The 13176-nt window shown below is 36.6% G+C and overlaps 2 protein-coding genes across 3 annotated transcripts; one reads left to right on the top strand and one right to left on the bottom strand.

The window, feature by feature from the left end:
• Window positions 1–151: 151 nt before the first annotated feature.
• LOC116004358 (sarcoplasmic reticulum histidine-rich calcium-binding protein) lies at window positions 152–2639 on the bottom strand. 2 transcript variants are annotated; one of them, XM_031244370.1, is made up of 3 exons: window positions 2512–2639; window positions 1581–1675; window positions 152–1232 (listed from the first exon to the last, which is right to left on the bottom strand). In XM_031244370.1, exon 3 carries the CDS (start codon window positions 1169–1171, stop codon window positions 404–406), a length of 768 nt encoding a protein of 255 aa, XP_031100230.1. In that variant the 5' UTR covers window positions 1172–1232; window positions 1581–1675; window positions 2512–2639; the 3' UTR covers window positions 152–403. The 2 variants fall into 2 exon arrangements, with proteins under 2 accessions (XP_031100230.1, XP_031100231.1); XM_031244371.1 differs by having other exon boundaries at window positions 152–1196.
• A 2205-nt stretch (window positions 2640–4844) lies between these two features.
• On the top strand, window positions 4845–12043 carry LOC116004483 (vacuolar-sorting protein BRO1-like). The gene is made up of 9 exons (XM_031244548.1): window positions 4845–5220; window positions 5588–5895; window positions 6161–7114; window positions 7785–7874; window positions 8459–8527; window positions 8682–8822; window positions 9080–9128; window positions 9972–10075; window positions 11098–12043. The coding sequence occupies exons 1-9, from the start codon at window positions 4845–4847 to the stop codon at window positions 11683–11685; spliced, it is 2679 nt and encodes an 892-aa protein (XP_031100408.1). The 3' UTR covers window positions 11686–12043.
• Window positions 12044–13176: the final 1133 nt, after the last annotated feature.

Below are 13176 nucleotides of genomic sequence, written 5' to 3'. Positions count from 1 at the left end.
AATTAATCTTCATAATTAAAATTGTGAACATTATTGTGAACAAATAAATGTAATCATAATTAATCTTCACAATTAAAATTGTGAACACGCAGTACATAAATTGTGAACAACTAAACATTCACTTGTGCAATTAAAATTGTGAACATTTCAGTATTTTAAATGTTGAGACTTTATTCTCACATTTGATAAGATATGAGTTATACCCGTTGCCATTTCCCACACTTGACAATTCTATTGAAGTAATACCAACACAATAACATGTTAAATGTTAATGTTTCCAAATAGTACAAATTAATAAAGGAAGCAGAAATACATATGTCAATAGTAAAGAGTTTGGTGATGAATAAAAAAGCAGTGATGATGTGAATTAGCAGAGAGACCAGACCCCTAAGCATCCACTCACTCACTCTGACTCATGCTGTTTATTATCATCAGATGCCCCATCCTGCTCCTGCTGCTGTTGTTTATGGCTGTTATGACTACTGTGATGGCGATGCCCATGACGGTGATGATGATGATTCTTCTTGTGCTGCTTCTCGTTCCTGTCAGAATCATCGATTTCATCAGCCGACTTGCTTAGGGATCTACTTCTGTCCCGTTTATAGCCTTCAGTGTCCGATGATGTTGAATCATCATGACTGTGAGAGCGGTGGTGATGCTTGCTGCTGCGGTGCCTTCCATGACCTCTCTTATGATGGTCCTCATCAGAAGACTCGGAAGCACTCGAGTCCAACTGCCTGCGACGCTGATGATGCCTGTGATGCTTAGCATGATGTCTTCTTCTCCCAGCACCGTCATCGTCATCGCTAGAAGATTCCTCACTGCCAGAAGAATGTGATCGTCGATGACGCTTGTGATGCCTTTTGTGGTGTCGCCTCTTCGAATTGTTGTCATCTTCGTCATCAGAAGAGTGGTGATGGTGCCTTTTATGCCTCTTGTGAGACCTTTTCACGGCTTTTCTACCACCATCACTTTCACTCTCACTATCAGATTCTGACTCGGATCTCCTCTTGTTCTTCGAAGCTTTCACCTTCTTCTCTTTGGCTTTAGCATCTTCCCATGCCTTTGATGCCGCTTCAAGCTTCTCCTCCCATTTCAACCGAGCTTCGTTCTTCTCCAAAGCCCTTTTCTTTTTCTCCTCCACCAATTGTATAAATTTCTTGGCGTCCATTCAAATGCAAAAGACAACAAAAATTCTGCATTTTGGTATGATGATGACCAGAAGTGCACATCTCAAAGATGAGAATGAAACAATGTTAGCTCCTCCATCCAAAAAAGACAACATAACCAAAGATATAATAAACTACGCAAATTCTAGGCAAGCACAAATTTTGTGAAAAGAGAATATTGGAATGAAGATGAAGTGTGATTTGATTTCCCAAAAACATTTAAGCATATAATTCATGCATATGAAGATCGCTTCTTCTCCATACTAACGACTCAACTACATCATGATAAATGTAACCTATAATTCATCTCAATCAAATATTTTCTTTGAAATTTAGAGCAAAGATTCAAACTACTTGCTTGTTTTTACAAGAAACACATTGAAATAGAGCAAGATAGAGCCAGTTCCTTACCTTGTAACAATTATATCAATGCTGAAGAAGTCAAACTTCCCTTATCAAAAGCCAAGCTTCAACTTTTCTCTCTCTCCACACAAGGTTGCACAAATCTGAAATCATATCCAACAAAGATTTCAAAATGTTATACGGAGTATTACCTCTACTTAAAAAGACCTTGCTTGGAAGTTTACCATAACTGAAATCTAAGAATATAGTAGTTTCATAAAAGTAAAAGCATCCTAAAACAAAGCTCTATTCTTGCATCTCAACAGAACCCTCCTATATATATATATATATATATATATATATATATATATATATATATATATATATATATATTTATTTATTTATATATTCAAAGTGATAACAAGCCTTAACCTGCGAACTACTACATGATTGCACCACAACACGCCTCCCAGACATGCTTGGAGGACCTTTGCAGCGCAATCATATAGTAGTTGCAGTGCAATCCTTCAATAGTTTGCAGGTTTGTAGGTTATGGCCGTTAGCACCTGATCATGGACCTCTATATATATAGTCCTAACTGATAAAGAACAGCAATCTTTCTACAGTATTCCGAGGACCAAAAGTTGAGAACATCTGATTTCTCAGAATATGCTCAAAAGATAAAATTCATAGAACCCTAATCACTGGAAAATTGAAGCACTGTGAGATTCAAACCCTAACTAAAAACACGAATACAGCTGATAAAAAAATTGACCATAATCGCTAAAAAAACAACACTTTCGAAATTTAAAATCCGACTGAGAAAAAGGAGCCATCTTTCATACTTCCATTAAAAAAAAAAAAAAAAAGCCCAGATTATGATACAACTGAATAAACTGATTGAGGTAATCAAAGTAGAAAATTTACACAAGAACGAAGCCACTCATGCACAAAAACGGGAATTCAAGATACAGATTAAAAAAGTGGAGGAATAGAATACCTTAAGAGAGATAGAGAGAGACAGATCTGAAGGGGCCGGCGGAGAAGAACAAGTTTGACCTTGAACTGTTCTGGGAAGAATAAAGAGGAGGGTGTTTAGGCTAGATTTGGGTATGGAGGGGTATATATAGAGAGAGGAGCGTAAAAGCAATTCCTAAACGGATAATAATTGAGATATGCCGCCGCGTTTTGGCTACTTGCCTAATCCCAAACGCGGTGTTATGGATTTATATATGACTTTCATTCAACTTTCAAATTGTCAAACCGGGGTTTTTACTTCTTTTGTTTTTTTTTTTTTTGGTTTTTTTTTTAAATAAATAAAGGAATTGTCTTTGTGACGCAAAAATATATGTTCTTAAAGAAATACAAAGTGTTTGGTTCAAATATGAGCATCCGAATCAGAATTTAAAATAAAAATATTTATTATTTCAATAACTTGTATTAAAAGTAAAGATGTCGATTGAACAAGTTTAGGTTATGTGATCGGCAATAAATGAATGGTATCTTCTCTGATTGAGAAAGTGACCAACTAGTTGCCTTTTTCTTGAAGAAGGCGATCCAGTGGTCACCTTTTATACGGGGTCGTCAATTTTTTTCTTTGAATGTAGTTAAAACATAACTAGAATCCTAATGGTCTGCTATTAGCGGTTGATAGAGTTAATTGGCACGCATGTATGCAAATCAACCAACTATCATATGAAATTGATAGTGTAAATTCGTTGTTTGATGTATCGATGTGTATAAACTATGCATACAGTATGAATATCAAAGTGTATGAGTAGAGAGGATGCTAAATGACTCAAACGAGTTTTCTTATAGCTTTGATATTGAATCTTGTAGAGAGAAGTGAGTGAAATTGTCTAAGTGTTGTCTAGAGGGAGAGTTGAGAGGAAGTGAAATGGCCTCATGAGTGTTTTAGAGATGAGATAAAATGGCACCCATTTGGCTTGTGAGTGAAGGGTCTTTATCTATGACCAAAGAGTGGCTAACTGACTTTGACTTGAGCATTTAACCCTGACCCAATTATTGAACATGGGCGTAGAACGTATAGGGAGGTCAAATATGGATAATATTCCTTATCATAAATAATAAGAAAAATATATGAACTGTATAATGTGTGTGTAGGAAATACATGGGAGGAGAAAAAGATTGGCTTTGGTTAACACTCGAATGATTCTAAGAAAGAAGCACATTTAGAGAAGCCTTTGAATCTCTATATGCAGAGAATTGCTTGCTCCCCCTTGTGTGTAAGGAAGGGCTATTAATTAAGTGTCCCTCTCCTTTTGTTGAAGGATTAGGGTCGTTATATAGGTACACACCTTGACTCTTCATGAATAATATATTTTTTAAATGATGGTTTGTGCATTTGCTCGGTATCATATCAGGTCAAGTTTCCCTAGAAAAATATTTTACTATATTCCTTACCATTTCAAATACAATCAAACAATAGATCCTTATTTACAATGATTTGAATCTATCTTTAGGGTAATTTATTTTCCATTGAATTTAAATTTCATTATTTCTCAAATATTTTTCGCGATCCAAACAGCATGAAGTATTTTAGGTGGCGTTTGGTTGTGAACTTTTTGTACTATACTATTGGATTTGAAACACATTACCCTATTTGTTAACCTACTTTTTGTTAATTTTCTATTGGATTCAAATATTTTAGTAATTATAAAACACATTATTGTTATCATCAATTATTTTTGAACAATGCATTTAAAATGATGAAAGAAACAAAAAATGTCATCGTCCATACATTAAATTTTAAACTTTAATATATATGCACATGTAGAGTAAATTGTACTTTTTGTCCCTATATTGATTGTGCTCACTTCACATCCCTAAACTGTAATTAATGTTGCAAATTTCATTTTATTTTTAACAGATCGTGGTTACTTATTGTGCCTAAACTATAAATGAAGTTAGTAAATTTAATCGCTAATGTTTTGTTAGAAAAATAATAACATTTACAACATCAGTTATAATTTAAATACTAGACAACATCAGTTATAATTTAAATACTAGCAGTGAGCGTGGAGGCAACTGTGGTCTAATGGTACCCTGTGTTCTGATTAACACTCCCACATAGATGATATTAGCAGTGAGCACGATCAACAAGTAAACGAATCTTACATGTACCTTTTGTCAAGCTAAACTACTCGGTCTTTTCCACATCCCCTTCTAACTACGGTGTTAGAAGAGAGAATTTCAGTTTCATGAAAATTACAGTCTCCCCCAAAAACTTTCATTGACTTGCACAAAAGTCTCTGTAACACTATACCTTCTTGTCCGAATACCTGATCCGCCACCGCTACCGCGCCGTGCAAAATGGCGTCGCCGTCGCCGTCGTCGTCGTCCGCGACTACAAACGTCATGCTAGCAATCTACGAGAAGAAGACAGTGTCTATTGACCTCTACCGCCCGCTCCGCAACTTCATCGTCGTCAACTACTCCGAGCGCGAGGCTCAGAGCCTCGAGGACGACCTAGAAACGCTTAAGGAGCTCCGCTCCGAGCTCGAGCGCGGCATCTCCGATTCCCTCCCCGCTCGCCGCGATCTCCTCCAGAAGTATTTCAGAGCTCTCTGCGCGCTCGAGTCTCGCTTCCCTATCTCCCCCGATAAGGATCATGTCAACACGGTGACGTTTACCTGGTACGATGCCTTCAAGAACAAGCAGAAGGCTGCTCAGCAGAACATTCATTTGGGTATATTCATCGATTTGATTTAATTTTGAGCTTAGATATTTTGAACTGGACTATTTATCCTTCATTTCATCTCCATTTAGTGGTACAATTGATGACTACTCGGTAAAGTGGATATTGGGTACAGATTGGTGTTTGCTAGCTCAGGTGTATTAACTATCTGGAACTTATAGATCAGAGTGGGCTTGTTAGGTTTGAAACCTAGCAGTAGTGGAAGTAGAGACCAGAAAATATTGTATTCAGAGAGGTGATTTTAAGAAATATAAGTATCTGCTACCTGGCAATGATTAAGTTTATTCTGAACTTTCTGCAGTTACCATTCCATATTACTTTGAGTTGGTTTTAGTGATAAATAAACTTGTTTTTATAGAAAAAGCTGCGGTTCTGTTTAATTTGGGGGCAGTTCATAGTCAAATGGGGCTGAGTTTTGATCGATCATCTGTTGATGGGAGAAGGCAGGCATCTCACTCGTTTATAGCAGCAGCTGGGGCATTTACTTTCTTGAAAGATAATGTGGCAATGAAGGCATCTACGGGGAACTCCACCACTGTGGATGTGTCTGTGGAGTGTGCTGGGATGTTGGAAAGGCTGATGCTGGCTCAGGCTCAGGAATGTGTTTTTGAGAACACTATTGCCAAGGGAAGCACTCCTGGGGTTTGTGCAAAAATTTCTAGACAGGTTGGTTGGTGATTCTCAGTGCTTTCTTTTTTGCTGCTTGTAGGTCTGGTCTGTAGTTCTAGAACATTATTCTCATCTTTTTATCATGCTTGGTATGGGTCCAAGTAGTCTAATACTCTAATGTTATAAATTATAATAACCAATGGTAACTGGGAAAGTGGGAAGTTGGTTCTGCTGCAGTTTACCATATGTAATTCTTGAGGCTTGACTGCCATCAATTAGCAATTATTGCAAATGTTTGACCATAAAGTGGACATCATTACAGGTTGGGATATTTTATGAAGAAGCTTTGTCTGCATTAACTTCTGCACCTCTGAGCCAGCATTTTGACAAAGCCTGGCTAACACATGTCCAGATTAAGGCAGCCTTGTTTTATGCAGAGGCTTGTTATAGGTATAGTTTAGAACTCCATGAGAAAGAAGAGATTGCTGAGGAGATTGCAAGGTTGAAGTGTGGGATCAGTGCCTTGTCTGACACAAAAAAATCATCACCCAAGGGGGCGCTGCAGCAGCTAATAGATGCTGCAAATAAATTAGAAACCAACCTAAATCATAACCTGGAGAGAGCTGTGAAGGAGAATGATAGAGTTTATCTAATGAGGGTTCCTCCAGCTAGTTCTTTGACAGCTCTTCCTGCATTTTCAATGGTCAAACCTATGCTCATGAATGAGGTGCTGGATGCAAGCAAGGAAAAGATGTTTTCCAGTCTTGTTCCTGATAGCAGTGCCAAAGCTCTTTCTAGGTATACTGAAATGGTTGATGATGTCATTAGGAGTCAAGCTGAGAAACTACAACAGGGAAGTGAACTAGCTCGTGTGAGGCTTAAGGAAATGGACCTGCCTGATTCAATTCTTGCCTTGGAGGGAAATTCCACTTTACCTAAAGTGCTGAAAGAAGATGCAGAGGCAGTACAAATTTGTGGGGGTCCAGCTGCTTTGGAAGGTGACCTTGAACAACTCAAAGATCTGAGGAGGGTGAATCAGGAGCTGCTTGTCCAAACTGAGGAACTCTTGCAAAAGGAATCAATGGAGGATGCTCAATTTAGAAGCCAATTTGGAACACGTTGGACTAGGCCTCAATCTAGTACCCTAACAAAGAACTTGCAGGAAAGATTAAACAGGTTTGCAGCAAATCTGAAGCAAGCAATAGAGAGTGATGCCAGAATTGAGCGATCTGTGAGGGATCATGCTGTGCTCATGTCAATACTTGACCGCCGTCCAGTATGTATCTGCACAGCTATTTTATTCTATTTCCTCATGTTCTGAGGGGAGATAAAGTTTATATGCATCAATAAGATGAGATTCTTAGTTAATTTAAATCAGTTCTTACCTAAATTCATAGATTCATCAGCATGGAGCATTGAAAAGATTAAAGCAGTTAATATTTCTGATTATGTTTTCAAACTACATTAGATGGATGCTTCTGAGAGATTTATGATAAACTTTGAGCATTTGAGTTTGATAATAAGTGAATATATAAGGAGTACTAAATTATTTGTTTGAAATCAAATTTTTTACCATGACTAGGAGGACTACTTTATTTCAACATTTTGTTTGTGGTCTTGTCTCTGCATGAGGAAATCTTTGTATTAAGACTTAAGTAAAGTATTTAACCTTAAATATGTAAACATGAGTTTGATTCATGTCTCTCAAGTATATCATGAGCATTGTGCTTTTTGTCAGGTTGCTTATTTATTTATTTATTATTATTTTTAATTTTTTAAAATTTAATTTAATTTAATTTTTTAAAATTTATTTTTGAAGTCATTCACACTCTCAGTTCCTCAATACTGTACTTATTGGGAACTTTAGAGTTTGCCTCTCTTTTCCTTTCTTTCTTGTGCATGCAAACAAAAGCACATATCTTACACATGGTTCTGCTCTCTAATAGATTGAATCTGCACTTCCAACCCTTGCAAGGCCAATGATGTCTCTAGATGCCAATGAAGATGCCATTGTTGGAGCGCTGAAGCAGAGTTTGGTAACTTCCAACTTTCCTAGTTCTATACATTGCTTAAATAAAACTTATGCAAACTGAGATATTAGATAATCGTGCATTGTTTTATACCCTGAAAAAATAGCAATAAGATTTTCTGCACCCTATATATTGTTAGTAGTTATAATAGTATCATGAGATGCTTTAGAAATCCAATACCAAATTCCTAATAATAAAGTGATAGAAAATAATGAAAAAACCAAGTTTTATCTGATAAATGGCAGACATGGGAAGGGACATTATAGTTATTTCATCGTGGGCTCGTGGCCCAATTAAAATGTCGCCCTTACATTACATATATGACAGGCATGGAAAAAGGCAAAAGCTCAGTGATAGTATAGTCATTTAACCAATGTTTCTTTTTTCCTTTTTAGAAAGTTATGGTATAAAATAAAAATAAATACCGATTGGGGCCAATTTTGTCAAATTATAGAACAACACAACCAATTTAAAACTTCCCCTTATTGTATAAGGGGGACTTTTTATGTTAAGAAAATATTTTTATTTATAAGATGTTTCTATTCATCCGAAGGAGACTTTAAACTTGATCCCAATTTTTACATCTACAGAGGCAGTTAGAAAGTCTTGGTGCTCAGAGGGCGGGCCTTGAAGACATGTTGAAGGAGATGAAGAGGAAGGTACATTTACAATCTTTATGTGTGCTGCTTCTAGTTCAAAAATTTCAACAAAAGACTTATTTTGATGGTCAACTTGCTTACATTCTCTGATATATGTACCTTTCTAACACAACCACACTGTAGTTCTGATTCATTTCTTTTGGAAACTGCTCAGGATGATATCCTTCCTAAGTTGATGACTTCTACAGGCTCTCATGAAGATCTTTTCAGAAAGGAGATAGGGAAGTATGATCACATTTGTCAGGATATTGCGCAAAATATTGAGGCACAAGAACAATTACTGATGCAAATTCAGGTCCTTTTTGAAAACCTTTAATGGGGAAATTCTTTTTGACAGCTTTTTCCCTTCTCAATAATTTTCATAATCTCTCAAAAATTTAATCTCATGATGCTGTATATGCTCTCTTTCTTTCTTTCTTTTTTCTTTTCCCCCCAAATTATTCTCTTTTTCTTTTGTTTTCTAATTTTCCCCCCTGAGCGCCATCTAATTACTTTGGTATATCCTTCAATAGTTTGTTCATGACATGATTTATTATTTATTTGTTTTTTCAGGCTCAAAATGACGAGTTTGCTTCAATTTTCAATCTTGTGGATTATAAGGGTATGCTTTTAAGTTCTATGCTTAAACTATGGATGAGTACATAGCTTATACTTACTGGTTTTATTTGTCCCACATTACAAAGTAATTGGACTTCAGTCGGGTTTCTCATTTAGCAGAAGAGAAATTTTGGTTGCATGAAGAGAAAGATGCAGTATTTAGTTACACTACCACCATTTGTCTAGTGCATATGTGTGTGTGTGTGTGTGTGTTTTGGATGGGTGGGGTGGTCTCACAAGAAACGAAATAAAACAGAAAACACATTGGATTTTATCCACACCATCATAAATGTCTACTTGTCTAGTACATTATCTTTCTGTAATTGTGGGAAGATGAGTTCCTGTAACTTTGGTGCAAGTGGTATTATCATTATGGTGTATATTGAGTTTTTGGAAGGTTTTTGTATCGCCAATACTTTTTCTATAAACTGCTTATTGTATTTTTGGTGCTATGTGCTTGCTACCATTAAAGTAATTAAGCAGTTCTGTTACATGTGTCGTTATCTTCTGGCATCTTTAATTTTCATGTCTCTTCTTGTAATGGAATATGCATGTTACACACTGTATATATTACGGAGTATTTTGTATGCCTTGCATCTATATCCCATATCTTGGTAACTGATGGCCTACATTGATATCATATAATTGATTTTTCTTGCTTCATCAATCCTGCATTTATTCATTCCTTTCAAATGTTATAAACAGTAAACTTCATTTTACTTTTCACATCCTAAAGTTTCTTTATATTGTAACTACATTTCCTGCATTCTGTTCTTCCCAACCCCGAAATTTTTTTTATGAATTGACATTTGAATTGATTTGATTTTTTTTTTTTCAACACTCTCAGCAACTTGTGAGAAGATCTACAGGCAGATTGAGGCTGCCATCGCAAAATATCGAGAAATCAAGGATAATGTCAATGAAGGATTGAAGTTCTATGTTACTCTTCAGGTATGGGTTTTTAATTTTCAGTTAGATTTACTGTGATTGCGCATGACAGTCAAGCTTGGGTTGAGAATATTATGATAAATAGATTAGAAGTTATTTCATTTAGCAGGTCTAGCCTCTAGGGTTCTATTTGGGTTGTGTTTAAATGAAGTGAAATGGGATAGAAACAGCCAAAAAAAAGAAGTTAAACCTGATTTTGTGGGGAGAGAGGGGTAGGACTGTGAACACAGGATTGGAAGGGATTAGGGATGGGATATGACTAACAATCCAATGATTGGGCTAACAGTTCCATACTTGGTTATGAGGTTATATTAATTACAAACATGGAATTATCCCAAACTGAACAACCCATTAGTGTGACTTCAAATATATGCAATGACCAGCGGATTTTCAATTTTGGATTTAATAATGGATTACCTTTTGCTTTGGGGTTATTATTAAGAATTTTAACTAAACTTCACTTTTTGTGAAAGGTGGTTCCACTTCCCACTGTAGAGCAGCAGTTTTGCTTTCATAACTTGTGATAAATAAAGTTCATTACAAAAAAAGAAATAAAAAAAATTGAGACCATATTATTTTTGGGGGGCTTCTATCACCTCATGTATCTTCTATAATTGATAATGGTTTCATGGAAGGCCCAAGGTAGCCAAGGGCAAAATGTGGAATTAAGAAACTGAAAATGGAAGATAGAACAAAGTGGAGGCTCAGGTTGGGGGGTAATTTCACATTTTGCACTGTCTGTAATCTGGTCCATATCCCTTACCTAAAATTTAGGGGGTAGAAACATTTCAGTTAATTTATCCTTTTAGAGTAAAATGTTTCATGTTTACCTTAATTTGGTCCAGTTCTACACTTCATTTTGATATGGTATTAACCACTGACTCTTTCAGCTGGAACTGTTCCAATGTTCTCAGTTTTCGAATTTATCCAATAAATATCCCTGGAAAATTCTACATTTTTTTCCTCTCTCTCTCTCTCTCTCTCTTATGGCAAGGTATAATACATTATCGATTAATTTTGAACAGGATGCAATCACAAATGTGAAGCAGCAGTGCACTGATTTTGTGAATACTAGAAATATGCAATGCCGGGAAATGATTGATGAAGTCCAGAGAAAAATTTCCGGCCTCAGTTTTCAGGACTCTAAAACGTCAGGTGCCTATAATTACCCTTCAGTAGGGCAACTGAATTCTCAACCTACCGGCCCCGCGAATCTCTCCAACCCTCCCCCGCATACCCAATCTCCTGTCTACCAGCCTCCTCAGCAGCCTACAGTCCCCAGTTACGTTCATCCTCCTCATCCTCATCCTTCTCATCCGCCTCCCCCGTACGCTACTCCTCAACAGCCACCACCTCCTTCTCATCAGCCTCCCCCGTACGTTACTCCTCAACAGCCACCACCGCCTTACCATTTGCCACCTCAAAGTATCCCATATCCACATCCCCAATACCAACAGCAGCCATTACCCAACCACGAGTATGCTCAACCTGCATATCCCGGGTGGCGTGCTCCATACTATAATGCACCTCCTCAGCAACCGGGGTCTATGCCTCGACCTCCTTACACTGTTCCTCCATATCCTCCTAACCAGAATGGCTACTATAGACAATGATGATGGTCATTTCCCATGTCATTCTCGGCGTACTTGATAACATCAGCATGCAGCCATGTTGAATTGCATTTACTTGTGAATTTGGATGGTGCCTGAAAATACCTGTATGTATAGGGTGCTCTCTTTGTAGAACTGAAATTAGGGCACTTTGAGTCTGTTAACAAATTTTTAGATTTTGTAAAAATGTGGCATTAGCTGTAGAAACAATAATAAGCCACTGCTATGGAGTAGAAAATTGATTATATTGATTATTGAATGCGTTGTTTATCAACATATATAATACTAAGCTACAGGGTAGTAGCCAAGTAGGCAATTTATATATCATGGATCAAGGTCCACCTTACATTATGAATTTAAATTATGTATCTTTAGTAACATATTATGTACCTTTAGTTAATAAATTATATATTTACTACGATTAACATATTATGTATTGCAAATAATAATTTATTATAACTATAACAATTAATATATTTTTTTTCGTGAACATTACAATTAATATATTATGTACAATTGTAGATGTCGTTAATCAATTATTTACGTTAATGCACATAATCCTTCAACCATCTAGAAGAATTTGGATTCCTTGTTGGTATGCTCCTTGGGTCACCCTCTCTCGGCAAATTATTCTGTGTTCACAATTTGAATTGTCAACATTTAATATTTAAATTGTGATGGATCTATCTTGCAAGGTGGACCTGAATCAATGGTATAACTATTGCCCTCTTTCTACGGGTTTCTTTGGGTTGCTTGGCTTCTTTTTCGATTGTACATTTGTAGCATGCTTCTTCCTCATTCCTGCCACCTTTTAAGACCATATCACCTAGAGTTGTTAAAACAAACTAACTCGACACAACTTATATGTGATGGCTATCACGTGCTAGAGAGAAAACAAACTTGTTGGTCCACCTTAGTCAAGTTGGTCTATTTTGTAACCACAAAGTTATAAATTCAACTCTTAGTGAGTACAATTTATTCATCTTCTTGGTTTGAGTCATTTAACTATGTGCAATCTAAATTGGTTTATGTTTTTGTGATCCTTTGCCGACTAAAGTCATAAGGGACGGGGTTTACCCAGTGTCGAAAGCATGTTAAGGAGTGGAGTCATTCACGCCATCTTGTAAGACTATAACCTAGAGGTGTCAAATGGGCTAAATTAATTAACTCATGTGATGGCTTGTCGCGTAGAAGAGAGTAAACGAGTCCGGTGGGGACGACCTGAAAAGATAAATCCCATGCCCATTTTAACTTTGAACACCTTCACTTCCTAACACATCCTGAAATATAATACTCCATAATATTGCCTTCTGTTGTCGTCTTTTACACTTGTTAAGATCAAGCGCCCCTTCCAGCACTTGTAAGTTAGTCTTAACGGCATAATTTTTTGCCGACTTGAACTCTCATCTCCACAGTTTCAGAGGCATAGTGCCCAACAATTACTTAGGGGTCGTTTACCAAAATAGAAAAATGGAGAATTTTTTGAAAAAACAA

This window comes from Ipomoea triloba, chromosome 14 (assembly GCF_003576645.1).
Source record: "Ipomoea triloba cultivar NCNSP0323 chromosome 14, ASM357664v1".
NCBI lineage: Eukaryota > Viridiplantae > Streptophyta > Magnoliopsida > Solanales > Convolvulaceae > Ipomoea > Ipomoea triloba.
This window is presented reverse-complemented; position numbering and strand designations above follow the sequence as displayed.